Below are 14943 nucleotides of genomic sequence, written 5' to 3' on the forward strand. Positions count from 1 at the left end.
GGCACATCCATGTCTTTATTGTTGAAGTTGTTATTATTATAGAGCTGTTTGGTAGCAAACATGCAGTCTGGATGTAGAGCCCTTAAATACAAAGTGGACAAGGCTGTATAAATAATATAATGTGCACTGTATGGCATGTAAAATATATACTGTGTATATTTATATGTATAAAACATGCTTGTTGGTTAAAGGAGAGCACTCAGTACACACACTGACACACACGCACACACACACAGTTACTCTCCAACTGCTATATATGCCACATACACGCAACAATGTGCCCAAACTCAGAGTCTGGTTACTTTTAATACAAAAATATCAGGACAAACATTTTTAGAAAAACTTTCAATGGAATAGTGCTGCTCAGTAATTGACTCATGGGATATGATTGCATACCTTCATTGTTTCTGCTTCTTATTGGTAAATTCCCCTCATTGTCATTGTCAGGAAATGACTAAAAACTACATTTCTAATAGGTGGAGGCCTGTGGGTGACAGCACGCAAGTGTGAGGCCTGAAAAGGCAAACACATGCAAGTTCACTCAGAGTAGTTGGTGATGAAAGGGGGCTTCAGTCAAGTATATTTGGATAGAAATAATACAATGCCTGCGTGTCGTCTCTGGTAAAGACCAGATGTACATTCAAACAAGAAAAGGAGCCGAGCTCGGATCAGAAAAGCATTAACGGTGCACCCCTTGAATTCAGTAAACATTAACCCTCATAACATGACAGTGCAGGTTTGAAAGATTATGGGATTGTGAGGATCTCATGTCTGGCCCACCATCTAATGCCATTCAGAGCAGGATCCTGTTCACTTAGAACCGAAACTGTAGTCATACAACGACAAACCGGTGATTCAGAGCGTGCCTGAGTCAGAAATTTGAATAAAAGGTGCTCAAGGAATTATTTGCTCAAATCTGACACTCCTTTCCCGCCTTGCTGACTTTCCTTGAAGTCATAGCTTTTTTGGTTGAGTACCTCATTCAAGTTTCTGTGACCCGTGTGGACGCGCACCTGAAAGCAGAATCGTGGGAAGCAAGAAGCTACAATCAATATGCTAAAGAGTATGAATAAGCCAAAGTCCAGATGCTGTATCTGGGATCAAGTTCAACAACCTCAGTTGCATTCCGCCAACAAATTACAGAACTGACTTTCTTCTGAGTGTAGTGTTCCCCATTAAACCCTTCATATTGTTCACAATCATTTAATACAAGAATGTCTTTTTTCATTTGGCCACAAGAATCCCCAAAGGTGGTGAGGAAGAGTTTTCCTGTTAGGTCCTTCAATCAGACAGTGTGTCCTGGTGAGAAGTGTTGAGGTAAGTGTATCTCCTTCTTGCCAGCCCTGATCGGGCTTATAAGAGCTCTCTTCTTCTCTGCAGGAGCTGAACAAGCTACTCCAGCTCCCAAGAGATACGTAATTGCTCTCGTCAAGGGCCCGAGAGAAGACCTCTGCTAATATGCTTACAAGCCTTCCAGCTGGGTGAAAAGATCACACAGGGGTTGGGTTTGATCGTCGTTACCGCTTCAATTGGCTGGGGAAAAAGTTCAACAAAAGGGAAAGACAGACTTTGTAACTCTCACAGGCTGAAGCACGGCAGGGTGGGATGTGGAGAAGTGATGTGGAGTTCAGTGTGCTGATCTGCAAACGGAGCTTTGTATACAGTCTTCGATTTTGGAGGAAACACACCCCACCACCTTGACAACGCACCACACTCCCAAGCAAGGTTAACTGGAGGAAGAGAGAGAAACAGATGTAAGATTAGTCTCAGCAAAAAACAATGCTATCTCCAGAGGTCATGCCCTTGTAGGATTTAAATAATAGTGATGGAGGAATCCTGCATAAATCACTTGTACTCACTTATTTCATAATATATCAGTCTCAGACCTTCACCAAGAAAAGCTTCTTTGGTTTCTTCAGTCAATATCCTATCTACACATCCGTCAATATGACCTTATGCTGTGCAAGAACTTTGTTGTAATGACACTATTACAGTCATCTTCAAACATAAAAACATAACATTAGAAAAAATAATCTCTTAAATATAGTTTTTAAGAATTGTGGAGGAGATATATACTGAGAAGGGCATTTTAGTTGAAAATAAACTATTATCAAATTACTGCAAACATATCTTTGCAACTTCAACTTTTTACGATCTTATCAACCAATATATACACCGATACCAATATATGTATGATAAGACCAAATTACAGATGTATTGGGCTCTAGTGTCAAAATGGAAAAGGATATTTAACAACAATAAGTCATTTTATTGCAAACAACAGAATTTTAAAAGCAGATATTTTCACTTGCACAAGAAAAATGTGATGTAATCTGACATCTTGACTTCAGAATAATAACATGAAGTTCCTACACAAATTATGAAAAAACATAAAAGTTTCTATTTTAACCCTGCTTTCATCTAAAACACCCAGTGGCAGGATGATGCAAGCTATTAAGTGAGCAGCCAGATGTTTCCTGCACATTTAAAGAACCCAAACAAGAACATGCACTGGGACCAACATGTGGACATAGCCCTTCACCACCACCACCACCACCACCACCACCACAGACTCACAACCAGGGCTGTGTCTGAACGTTTAGTGTACTACTTGGTTGTAAACAAACATACACACATTCAGGAATAGAGCAGTTTACAGGGAAACGTCTGGGCAAAGGAAGATCCAGGTGGGAGAAGTCATCAATTGTACCAGTGTCCACTGTGGGACTCTTCTCGCCTCATTTTGAAGCCATTTGACCTGTGAGGGCTCAGGTCAGAGGACATGAGGTCAAGGTGGGTGAGAAATGTTTTAGCCAAGATAAGGTGACTAGAGAAGGGCACCTTTACCCTCAGCAGCTTTGGAAATGTTCTAGCCCGCTATTACCCTAAATACAAATTGATGGGTCTCACATTTTCAAGGTAGCAGAGGTAAAACAGCAGGTCTTAAAACACTGAACTTTCATCAGTACTAAGATTTGGTTCCTTCCCATTTTAATAAACACAGCAATTTGGGACTGTAGATGTAAACTGAAGCCTCGTGGAAACAGTGTTCCACTGCCACTGAAATCACTGCACTGCACAGCACACACTGCACACACTATTACCATGCAGTCATCAGAAATGAATAGAGGTACAATCATCATCGATATCATCCAATGCCCAGTGCCAGTCCTGCAGACCAAAGTCCTCCAATCTGAAAGGGGAGATTAGTTTTGATGGCCAGGATACACATTCACATCCAATCTGGTGTCCATACATTAAGCCTAACGTTGTTATGTGTAGGATCAGCTACTGTACTGTGATATAAGAGGAGATTCTGGGATGAACAACTAGACTGACCAGAGGGAAACTGAAAACAGGCTCTTCTGTAAGCTAATCACGTAAACAGGGAACGCAGCTCCACAGCTGCTCACTGGCTCACACTTCAAAAACATTTCTAATAGATGCTGTGGAGGATTCTAGATACAAGAGCACCTTATATTCTAATCTACAGGGAGAAATACAGCATTGAGTACAGAAATATCAACATTGTTAGATTTGGCAACTGTGGATGCACTGCAGATGAGACTGAAACCAGCGTTATTGGACTGAACTGGCTCGGATCTAAAAGTGGCTCCAACACACAGTTTGCCAATTCTCAAAATATTTTAATTTGACATTTTTTAGCCCAAAAGATTCTGAACATAAAATAATTAACTATTAGATTCAAATTTTGAAACAACAGCTAGACCATGAGACATGAGTCATGGTGGGAAGATTTCTGGGACTATGTTTGTGCTCCCTGAAAATATTTTTCTTTCTCCCTGATCCATAGGAACAGTTAGTGTTGGTCCAGTTACAGTAAGTGATAACACACTGCCAGACTAGGGGGGAAGGGGTTTACTGTTTTTAAGGTAAACTGTGGTATGGAAATCAACAGTTATCATACCGTGTACATTTGCTTATCTACAGTATAGAATTAATTTGTATCAGTGTTATAAATATATACATATTTAAGGGTTTATATGAAGTTTTATGTCTGTCAGGACAAAATATTTTGTAAAAATCTAATGAAGCATTTGTTCAACCAAAAACAGCTTCTGTTTTAAGGGTCATTGAAGTGCCAGCTATTTTGATAATCGATTCAGTTTTCACTTATTGGTTCTCCAGTCATTCCGTCACTCAGTTTTTCAAGCAAAAATGTCACAACGCTTGCTGGTTCCAGCTTCTTACATGTATGTTGGTTGGACAGAATTTGAGGACGTCCCTTTGGGCTCTGGGAAATTGTGATGAGCATTTTTCACAATTGAAATTTTATGGACGAAACAATAATTCAATTTATTGTCAAAATTATCCGCAGATAAAATCAATAAAATATTGATTATGAAAATAATCATTAGTTGCAGCCCCAGCACAGAACAGAGAGATGATGCATTTACAATGCTATGGATAAGGCTATGGAGCTGAGGTTCATACAGGACCTTCAATTCAACGCTCAGCCAGCACAACATGTCAATTCACTGCACATACACAGTCCCTGCATGTGGTTAGTGCTATACCTATTGTAATCTAATTTGCCACAGCCTTGTGCCTGAGGCAGCTACAGCTGAGGATGTTCCAACTCGAGCTGCGGTCACAACCACATAATATAATACTGTATCATACTATAGCTCAGTCCTTTGACCCCAGATTGACGACATATACTATTCCAGCTCTAGCCTGCATTCAGATGGTCCATTGAAAAACATGACGTTCTAATTAATTTGTATTAAAACCCACAACAGAAAAATCAATGAATCAAATGAGCATCTATTAGTGAAAATTAAGAATTAGTGACTTAGACTTCCAAAAACCAAAAAACACTGAGACACAATCTCTGGTCTGCTTTGCTACCTGCTCTTGCTGGTGGGGAGCTGTCGGCTGGGCCTCCTCATGGACTGGCTGGGCTGGACCTTCATGGAGGCGCGTGGCGAGGAGCGTGCAAAGTGCTCTGGGGGTGGAGGCTTCTTGGGGATCTTCTTGACCAGTCGACTCACCCACTTCTGCTGCTCCTCCTGGGATATGGCCAGCAGCAGCAGGTTCTTGGCCGTAGACACGTCATAGTTCACTGGTGGAGAGAGAGACAGTTATAGTCTTCAGTTGTCTTCATCAGAAACATTGGTATGTCTGAAAATTCTATTTGCTCACATTGTAAAGCTGCATTGATAAACCTGTTAATGTGTGAATGGAGCTTCCTACCTTTGCATGGAGCAATGATCTCCTCCTTCTTGTCCATGTGGTCCTTGTGGCACTTGATGTGGCAGCGCCGGCACTCCAGAGCAGGCGGTGGCTTGAACATGTTCCACAGCGGCTTGGTGCATGCCTCACAGTTGGTTGGGAAGTGGTAGAGCGTGGGGATGAACTCATGGCCCTTGTGGCAGATGTAGCTCGACTTCTCTCCAATGGCCAGAGGCCCTTCTGGAAACTCTGGCTCCTTTTTGCTCTCGCCCTCGTTGGCATAAAGGATCTGGAAAGAGGACAACAACAGTCATCATCCAGAATTTCAGATATTTAACAATAAAACAACAGAAGCAGTGCTGAGACAGACCTGAAATATCCTGGGAATCTCTTTGGCATCAGCACGATACACATCCGTTTGAGTGACAGGCCTCACATGGAAGAGTTTGCTGTGTGAAGAAAATAAGGTGATTTCCCTCATAACGAGACCCCACAGGACATAATGTACTCATAACCAAACTAAAACTGACATGAGTCCTGGGTGGTCATCTCAGTGAAGGTTGATTATTTGTTATACTCACTCAATATCAAGCACCATGTAGGGAATGGACTGCTCTTTGTCTTGCTCATTGTTGTAGAAGAGAATCTTCTTGCTGCTCACTACAACATACTACATCAGAACAGAAACAGTAAGGCCATGTTGATCGAGGAGGGACTGTTAGGGCACACTCACACTTGGCCCAGTTGCTCCGTACCGTGCCGAGGCACACCTCTGTGCTAACACTAGTCAAACAAACTGGACTTTGGGGAACAAATATGCTTGTGCACAGTATGGATTGCGTAGCATGAGTGCACCCTTATTCATATTTAAAGCGGCTTCATTCTCTTTACCTTTTTCTCCCATCCAAACTTCTTGGTGTTGTTTCTGACAGGGAGAGAGAGCCAGCCCTCCAGCCTCATTTCTGAGTGAGAGAAAGAGACATGGATGTAATGATATATATATTTTTTACACAATTCACACAACAAACACTTATTTATTATATATTTAAACATTTTGAGCAAGTTGCACTACTTTAAGAATGCCTCACTAGGTTTAGATATTCAAAAGTATAATGGCAATAAACATGAAGTTGTGTACGAGTTACATCTACATCTATGGGGAGGGTTTACCGTGTAGTTCAGCTCTTACCTGTGAGCGGATCATCAGTATCAAACTCTGGCCCGCTGTTGACGCTGGCAGAGTCCAGTGACTGAACGCTGAGCGTTTGCAGGAGGTTCCTCAGCTGCTCGATGTCGCTGTCCTTACTGTCCAGAGCCATCTGCAGCTCGATACGCATCTGGCTCTCCTCTGACAGTTGCTGCAAATAAAAAACAAACAATTCTTAGTCTAAGATGCAGAGTGAGAAAATACTGCTGCACTTCTGGCCCAGCCTTCTAACTGGTAAGGAATGATTATAGATGACATGTGTGCTCATTCTACTCACTGCCTGCATTTCATTGATCTCTCTCTGGTATTTGATGATGGAGCTGTTGAGTTTCTCCTTCTCCGACCTCAGCTCCAACTGCAGCTTCCTGTTCTCCTTCTCCTTCCGCCGCATGTCTGTGTCATTACCTCGACGACTTCCTCCACCACGAACCTCCTTCCTGTTCATGATCTCAGCCAGCTTATTGACGGCCTGTTGACAGACAAAGGTGCTACAGTTCATGATTTAGTAATTGTCTGGATGTAAGAAAGCTTCTGATTGGAGATTGGTCTGATGGGAGGTGCTTCCTGAAGGCCTTCTTTTAAACGTCGCTCTTTCATTTTCAAACAACACCTCTCACATTATTGTCACGTTGCTGACGACCAACCTGAGTTTTCAGCGTCCTCTCTGACTGCAGCTGCTTCTCAAATGCCAGCTTCATCTGGCTGATCTGCTGCTCCCAATCCTTTGATTTGTCTGATTCTGGGGGGGGAGGGGAATGAAAAATATCAAACTGGGCAATATTTGACTTATGATAATATTTCAAACTGTATCTAAAACATTTTAATTACCATCTACCGCCTCCTTCAATTTGTTGTTCAGCTCCTCCTTCTCATTGGCCAGGTTAGCGACATCACTGGTCAGGGTCCTATTGGCTTCCTCCAGCTGCATAGGTCAGGAAATAGTGTCATTATTCACATGTTATGGCTGATTATGAGCACTGTCTAAGCAGTCTGCCCCTGCCACCTATTGTTCAACATCCAAGGTTTGAGTCTGTTTTAATGACATCTGGATTTACATTTTGTTTGTTGTGCATCATATTGTTCTACATGAGGCGAAATATCCTCATCCTCAATATCCTCATTTTCTGGTGTGATGAACAGTTGTTTTGTTCGCATCATAAAAAAGTTGTCTAGGATACAAAACCCTTTCAGATCATCTGGATTAGAAAGATAAACACAGTCGATGCCACTCACCGAACTGATAGTGATGTCCTTCTCAGATAGCTCCTGGCGATGGCGGGCCATCATCTCCTTCAGTTCCAGCTCCTTCATTATCTTCTCTTTCTCCAAGTCTGAATACTGCTCCTCAGCAATGGATCGCGCCAGCTGCTCTGAGTCAGCCTTTGTCAGTGTGATCTCAAGCTGAGCTGCCAATGAATCTCTGAAAGACGTTAAATAAAAAACAAATGAAAGGCTGAACAACTATTAATCACAAGAATTATACAGAGATGTAATTGAACTGACAACTTCCTTATTTGGCTTGGTTTTGATCAGGTTTCAGGAAAAAGGGCTTAACATTTCTCATCAATGTTTAAAGCAGATTAAAAATCTATAGATGGTATTTTCAAACAACCAAACCACCTCTCCTCCTGTAGGTCCTGCATTGATTGCTGCGTGTCTTTGTAGAGTTTGTTCCTCTCCTCACACTCCTCCTTTAGTTCACGAACCTGGGTCTTATACAGCGTCTGCAAGACGAGGCAAACAGGTCAAACACAGCTCACACTTACAGGTAACACATTAACATGCAACTCTTTGCCTCCATGACTAGAGTAAGAGTAAGAGTAAGAGTAAGTAGTAATAATGAATATGCATAGTGTATAATAAGCCAATAAAGTAAAAATGAAACCATTGTCAATACACATTAGATTACACACATCATGTAATGTTTATGTTGTTATAAAAATCAACTGATGGGTTTCTACTGAACGGTTAATGCTGAATCCTGTATAAGCTTTTCCAAAAAAGGCATGCATACATCAGCTACTGAAATCAAAAGGACGTTGTCCTGGTGAGACATAACCGCCCACACACTCAGCAAGCAAGATGCAGAACCATGCTGCTTAGTCATTTTAACAGCCACATTTTCAATCTCAGAGCAGACGAAAGACTCACAGAGAAATACTGTTCAGCTTCTAACTGGTCCTGTAACTCCTTCATTTGCCCATCGGTGTCTTGTCTTTCTCTGCAGTCAGAATAAAAACAAGTTCATCATCCGCTTTATGTTAAATATGGATCCTTGAGTATAAATGCTAGAAAAGACTTAAAGGCAAATGTAAACTGACTTGCGCAGCTCTTGGTTCTGTTTCTCCAGGCTGCGTTTAATATCCAGCAAGTGATTGGTTTCCTGTTTGAGCTGCTTCTCGGAGGTTCGCAGAGAACTGAGCTGCTGGTTCTGGGCCTTCAGGTCATTCTGAGTCAGGCTACGCTTCTGGGTCTCCTGCTCAATCTTCAGCGTCAGGTTCTTCACCTGAAAGGTGCAACAAAATACAGAGGAATGAGGAGGGGCTGTGTTTGTATTGTTCTAATCTGCTTTTGTTAGTACTATGTCTGTACTTCCTGTTTTTGTAAATTGCTACTGAATTACAGTTAAAAGCTAACAAGTGTCATTTTGTTACATAAGCACAGGATGCGTTTCTGTAGGTGGCATTTAATATCTAAACACACTGCACAGACTATAAACACTCACCTCCTCAGTCAGTCGGTCCTTGTGTCTGCGCAGCTCGTCTAGTTTCTGCAGAGCCTGTTTATAATCACAGTCCATCATGCTGCTGTGCTTCTCCAGCTCCAGGATTCGGTTTTCTAACCGAAGTTTGGCTGATCGCTCCTCCGCCAGCTTCTGCTCCATCTCTGCATGGGAGTTATTTTATCATATTAAGCTATGCTAATCAATTGTGGAGTATGCAAAGCTGTAATAATAAATGGACTTTCTTTATGATTTGTAGTGGTGCAACAATTGCTGGCTGGTGAAAGTCTCTTGGAGCTGAATTATTTCACAAATCTTCTCCCTCACAGCATCTAATGCTACAAACCAGCATGAGCAGACAGTTGAAGCAAACAAGGAGAGAAAGGATTGGTGACCTTTACCCTTCATGGACTCTGACTTGGCGCCCTCGATGGTTACTTTGATCTTGCTCTTGTCTGCCAGCATCGCCCTGGTGGCCTTATGAGAGGCCTCCTCCTGCTCCAGCTCCTGCTGCAGCACCTTCAGCTTGTAGGTCAGATCAATCTCCTTGTTGCTCATCTCCTGCACAAACAAAACAAACCCAGTGAAAAACTCAGCCAGCCATCGCAAATCCACTAACAGGATGATAAACACCTCATTCAAATTAATCATTTGAAATTAGTATCAAAGACTGAAGAATGATTAAAATGCATCATTAACTACCCATCAGTGTCCTCTCTTAAGTCCGTCAAACTGAAGATCAATCTGCACTTTGAATTATTCAGTAAACCAAATGGACATTACCAGCTGATTCATGGAAGTACTTAAAATATTACAATTCTATGAAGATGGTGGCCATTAACTAAAGTGTAATCAGCACCTTGTTAGTAATTGGCAGTTGTACAATGGTCTCTAAAGAACAAGGCTTTAAAGAGCCTGTCTTTTACATCAGTCTGTGATGCTCCCATTGCAGCTAACCACATTATAAGGAAAACACTAGATAGAATACCTTAATTAATGATTAATGTTTCAAACTGGTGCCAAATAACCCAAGGCAAAATAATCTGGAGGAGAATCATCATGTTTATTTTATCTTTATAGTTCAAGGTGTCTAAATTATCCCCCAGGTATTTATATGATGAGACAACCTGTTGGTCTTGGAGAGATTAAGAAGGAGATTGTGATGAGCTACTTCCCGAGCAGCCAGATATACCTGTTTGATATGGCTTATTTGAATGCTTTCTGTCATCTTTGTATTTATTTGCCTCATATATTTCGCTGAGGAAGAAAAGATCTAAAGGCCATTAAATAAAGAGGGTTGTAGATATTATGAAAGTTGAGATATACAAACCAATATATAGTCCATAAGAGGTGCACAATTAGTTATCTTCACTCTGATTTTTCAGGTTTACCTTCTCCATATCGGTGTGTTTCTCCTGAAGCTGTCTCTTCTCAGTCTCTGCTTTAGACAGAGTCTGTCTCTGTTGACGTGCCTCCTCCTCCAGGCCAGCGATGCGTCCTGCAAGACAAAGCCAAGAGAATCCTCAGAGGAGCGATTTTAAAAAATAAAGAAAAATGCCTCCAAAGCAGCAAAAACACTTTCACTTTAATTGTCACTGTAAGCTAACACACGGTCCCAGATTCAGACTCAAACATATACACTGATCTGTGGCCACCACTAGATAGCCTGAAAGTGTGAATGTGTTGGGTTTTTTCAGTAACGCCATGTTTATATATACAAACAATACCCTGATTATTTATTATCTTTTATATCTTCATTCTGAATATTTATATGGTTCTAATAATTGCTGCTTCTCAAATTTCCCAGTTCATTGGAGAAATGCAACATCTGATAACCAACAACTGGAGTTTGACAAAAGCCAAAAACAAAGTGGACTGAGGCGCTGACTGGGCAGATCTCTAGGTGTGATAACGGACCTGTGTGACCTCACCTCAATTAAGCCAAATAAGATAAGAGCTTTTACATGACAGTTTAAATAGCCTGAGTGCTGTGTTAATCAGATAAAGGTTGAATTATTAGCCTTGATGATGACATACTCCCTCATACATTAAGACAAATACATGCTGGGGCAGTACAATCACAGTCTCCTACAGTTATGCTCTGACCAACTGAAAAACGCAGCAGCTGGCTGTTGTTTTACTTTACAGGAGAGAGAGAATTTCATTTTTTACTCTCTACACTCAGATTTGTTAAATCAGTGTGACAAAGGGGGCTTAAGCCTTATATCTCTAAATATCAGATGTATTTGTTCTTGTTTGTATTGTGGCCTCTGCGGCTCCATAAAGCACCTCCAGACAAACTTGTTTAGATAAAAGCTCTCACAAAGAAATTCAAATCATACACACTCAAACACAGATAGTGAAAATGTTGTTTGCTGAATGGATTCTGCAGAGCAAACTCCTTATTAAGGCAGGAAAAGCCTCTTAGGTGCCCTCTGTATTTGTGCGGCACATCACTCTTGCCCACCTAGCTGCCTCCGCAAATCTGCCCTGTAAGCTGCTGGGCAGACAGAATGTGGCTGAGACACCACATTTTCTGCCGGTAATAGAATTTCCGCTGCACAAAAATACAGGTAGCCATCAGCAAATCCTTACAGCAGGATTTCCAATGCTATATTGCATTCCTCTCACAACAATCATGCAGACCACTCTGCACTAAATTTGTATAAATAAATAGATGGACACAGAATCAAACTAAGGTATCATATGTAATCTGTAAACCAGCTAAATATGATGAGGCGCCTCTGTGCTTACTGATGCATATAAATGATTGTTGTTTATAAACTAGAAGTCTTTACCAGATCCTGTTTTAAATGCTGGGGGTGTGTGCGTGTGTGTGTCACCCACCCATCAGGTCACTGATGGTCTCGGAGCCCTGGCTGTGCTCCCTCCTCTCCGTCTCCAGTGCGGCCTGCAGGCTGATGCATTCCTTCTCCAGGCTCAGCTTGCTGCGCTCCAACAGGCAGCATTTATCCTGCAGCTCACGCACATTGGCCTCCAGCTGCTGCAGCTGCTTGCTGCTCTCCGTCTGGGTTTTACGGAGACGTGTCGCCGCTTCAGACTCAGCCCGCAGCAACGTGTTGGCTTCTTCCAGCTGATTGAGACAAAATGACAAAAATGTTTAAAAATCAGTCAGCAGGTTTATCTGGGTTCTTGCTATTAACACTTACATACGTGTTTCCATTTGTTTCTGCGTTTTTCTATGGAAAACATTGCACACTGAACACTGCTTTTACTTTCCTCTTTTGTAATTTGTGTATTTTTACCATATCAGGTGACTTTTTACACATTGACCTTAATTGCCCACAGACAAAACATAACACTCAGTGACTGGCCTGTTTCTGCAGGTGAATGTTCTTCTCATTGGAAATGTGTGAGTTCTGGTTTCTTCTCTTCATGTCATCCAGCTGGTCTCGAAGGCTGTTGACTGCACAACACAGAAGAACAAAGACCAATATCAGTAAATGTCTAATTCTTCAGAATTACAAAATAGTTGTTCAAGCTTGTTATATATGCTGTATTACAACAATACTCAAGTATTATTCCTTCACTACTGAGTGTTAATCATTGAGGAGTTTCACAGGGGTATCACAGAACAAAGCAACAGCGATGAGCACCATTATGCAAATTATACAATATCCACATAGGCCTACAGATGTGTGCTCCTCTGACTGAACATGTCTTCCACACAGTTTAAGGAGTGCACTTGACCAGTTGATGGCAGTATCATCCACATTATATCAGTCTGTAAACTTCTACCAAAACTTTTCTACTTCAAATTTAAACCCAAATGAGTCAATTCGAACACAAAGCTGTCGACCTGAAGGTCACATTTGACTGGATTCCAATATCAACTGAATTAAAAAGAACTAAGATCCTCTGCACTCAAAAGAAAAGTCTGCCACTGCATGTGTTCACTTGATGGCCTTTGAAAAATGTCTTATCAAAACACAGCTGCCACTCTTAAACTTTGTTTATCAATGTCTCACTTTGAAAGTAAAGGAAAACCATGTTATTGGGCAGCAGGATCATGAAGTCATACATATATATTCAATGATAGTTGAATAAGTGTGTGATAAAATGCGTGTCTCGTGTCACCTTCGTTCTCCAGGCAGCGCTTCCTGTCCGCTTCACTCTCGGCCTTGCGGTGGCTCTCCAGGCTCTTGTGCTGCAGCAAGGCTTTCTCTCTCTCCAGCTGCCTCAGTGTCGACTCCAGATTCTTCCTGCCGCTCACCTTAAAATCAATCATTAAATACTTTGTTCAACACGTCCTATAGGGCTGGTTTCACGGTGCTCTGATTCCATAACTCACTTTATAAGAAGGGGTTCATGAGAATCCAATCTGGGCTCAACACAAATCCAATCCCCATATACATTTTAATGTGGCCATTAGAATTCAAAGAGCACAGCAGCTGCACCTCACTGGATATAACACATTGGCATTCAAGCGAAACATGGTCAGTGAGAATTCTTTAGTCTGATTCAAATACAGTTTTTAGCAAAATGTGAGAAAAGGTGGAACTCATACGATCCCAGAGAGGAAACTGGGTCATTGCACCAGCAAATATTAAAAGTAGGACAGAGCCAAAAATATGCAAGTGATCTCCAACACTAACAGGTGTCTGTGCTGTGGATTCAGGAGTTCACTGCTGTCTCAGTGTGATTAGCTTACCTCTTCCTCGAGTTCTTTGGAGATTTTGTCTAGACGGCTAGTGGCAGCCCTGCAGAAAGAAAACAGGTCAACATTTACAAGAGTTTTGACAGTGATGGTCAATGTGCTCAGGTGGTGCAGCATGAAGAAAAGCCTCCATATGAAGTAATGTTGCTGCGGCTCTTGTACCTGTGTTTGTGCTCTATATCATCTTTGATCTGCTTCTCGTTTTTCAGCTGCACCTCCAGGTGGCGCAGTTTCTTCTGCAGAGCTGCTGCCTGTTGACAGAAAACAACCAACCAATCACAAATCCTGTTGACTTAAAGGACAAGTTCAAAAGTTCAAAAACTGTTTGCAACCTTTACTGCATGTCATCCATCTTTCCTGTGGCTTGACTGCGTGTCACGTAATGAAGTAAGTAACATACCTGACCCTTTTGGTAACACTGTTTAATAACCACCATTAATAAATGGTAAATGTATAGGTAAATAAACTTAAGTTAATAGTATTTCACTGTCAACAAACCATTTATTAAGCAATTGTTTATTGTAAAGTTGCAACTGATGTTTATAATAATTTGTAAATGGTTGATAAATAATGTGTAATTCATCTGTAAACATTATTTGGATGGTCACTGCAACTGATTTGATTTTTAGTTTATAAACCTTTATAATTTACCATTTATTATTATAAAGTGTTACCAAACATTCTCTATGGGTTTTTCACTATAAGCGATGCTCAAATACATAATCAGACATTTTAACCATTGTTTAATTTTTTTATTATTTTATTTTATTTTATTATGTTTACGATCGTGGATGCACCTACTGCCATGACCCTGCCTGACACCCACCACTACTGTCGCTAATATTAGTCACATCTCTGTTACATATGTTCCACTACTATTATTGTAATGCATTACTACATACTATCCTTACCATTAATCACTACTACTGTTATCACTAGTAATCACATTTCCATGTGCATTTCATTATTATTGCTGTAATACATCTTTATGTACTTTCACTCCTGTCAACCATCGCTTATAATTGTATACATTGTGATCTCATTGATCTGCTCTGTACATGCAACATCTATTGCACGTCTGTCCGTCCTGGGAGAGGGATCCCTCCTCTGTGGCTCTTCCTGAGGTTTCTTCCGCATTTT

The 14943-nt window shown here is 41.2% G+C and overlaps 1 protein-coding gene across 2 annotated transcripts in view; it reads right to left on the reverse strand.

The window, feature by feature from the left end:
• Window position 1: 1 nt before the first annotated feature.
• Window positions 2-14943, reverse strand: part of rock2a (rho-associated, coiled-coil containing protein kinase 2a) — a 36053-nt gene continuing 21111 nt past the window's right edge. The window contains exons 11-32 of one of the 2 annotated variants that reach the window (XM_084382207.1): window positions 13966-14054; window positions 13798-13846; window positions 13224-13359; window positions 12461-12552; window positions 11973-12219; window positions 10517-10623; window positions 9527-9686; window positions 9129-9289; window positions 8725-8909; window positions 8555-8624; window positions 8024-8127; window positions 7637-7823; window positions 7232-7325; window positions 7048-7142; window positions 6681-6872; window positions 6386-6554; window positions 6088-6158; window positions 5778-5866; window positions 5567-5645; window positions 5218-5485; window positions 4873-5086; window positions 2-1730 (exon numbers count right to left, since the gene is read on the reverse strand). In XM_084382207.1, coding sequence (XP_084238333.1) covers window positions 1727-1730; window positions 4873-5086; window positions 5218-5485; window positions 5567-5645; window positions 5778-5866; window positions 6088-6158; window positions 6386-6554; window positions 6681-6872; window positions 7048-7142; window positions 7232-7325; window positions 7637-7823; window positions 8024-8127; window positions 8555-8624; window positions 8725-8909; window positions 9129-9289; window positions 9527-9686; window positions 10517-10623; window positions 11973-12219; window positions 12461-12552; window positions 13224-13359; window positions 13798-13846; window positions 13966-14054 — 2862 coding nt within the window. In that variant the 3' untranslated portion in view covers window positions 2-1726. Of the gene's footprint in view, window positions 1731-2797; window positions 3194-4872; window positions 5087-5217; window positions 5486-5566; window positions 5646-5777; window positions 5867-6087; window positions 6159-6385; window positions 6555-6680; window positions 6873-7047; window positions 7143-7231; window positions 7326-7636; window positions 7824-8023; window positions 8128-8554; window positions 8625-8724; window positions 8910-9128; window positions 9290-9526; window positions 9687-10516; window positions 10624-11972; window positions 12220-12460; window positions 12553-13223; window positions 13360-13797; window positions 13847-13965; window positions 14055-14943 lie in introns of those variants that run through there. The other variant, XM_084382208.1, reaches the window with a different exon arrangement.

The sequence above is a fragment of the Pagrus pagrus genome, assembly GCF_965226575.1.
Source record: "Pagrus pagrus genome assembly, chromosome: 18".
Lineage (NCBI taxonomy): Eukaryota > Metazoa > Chordata > Actinopteri > Spariformes > Sparidae > Pagrus > Pagrus pagrus.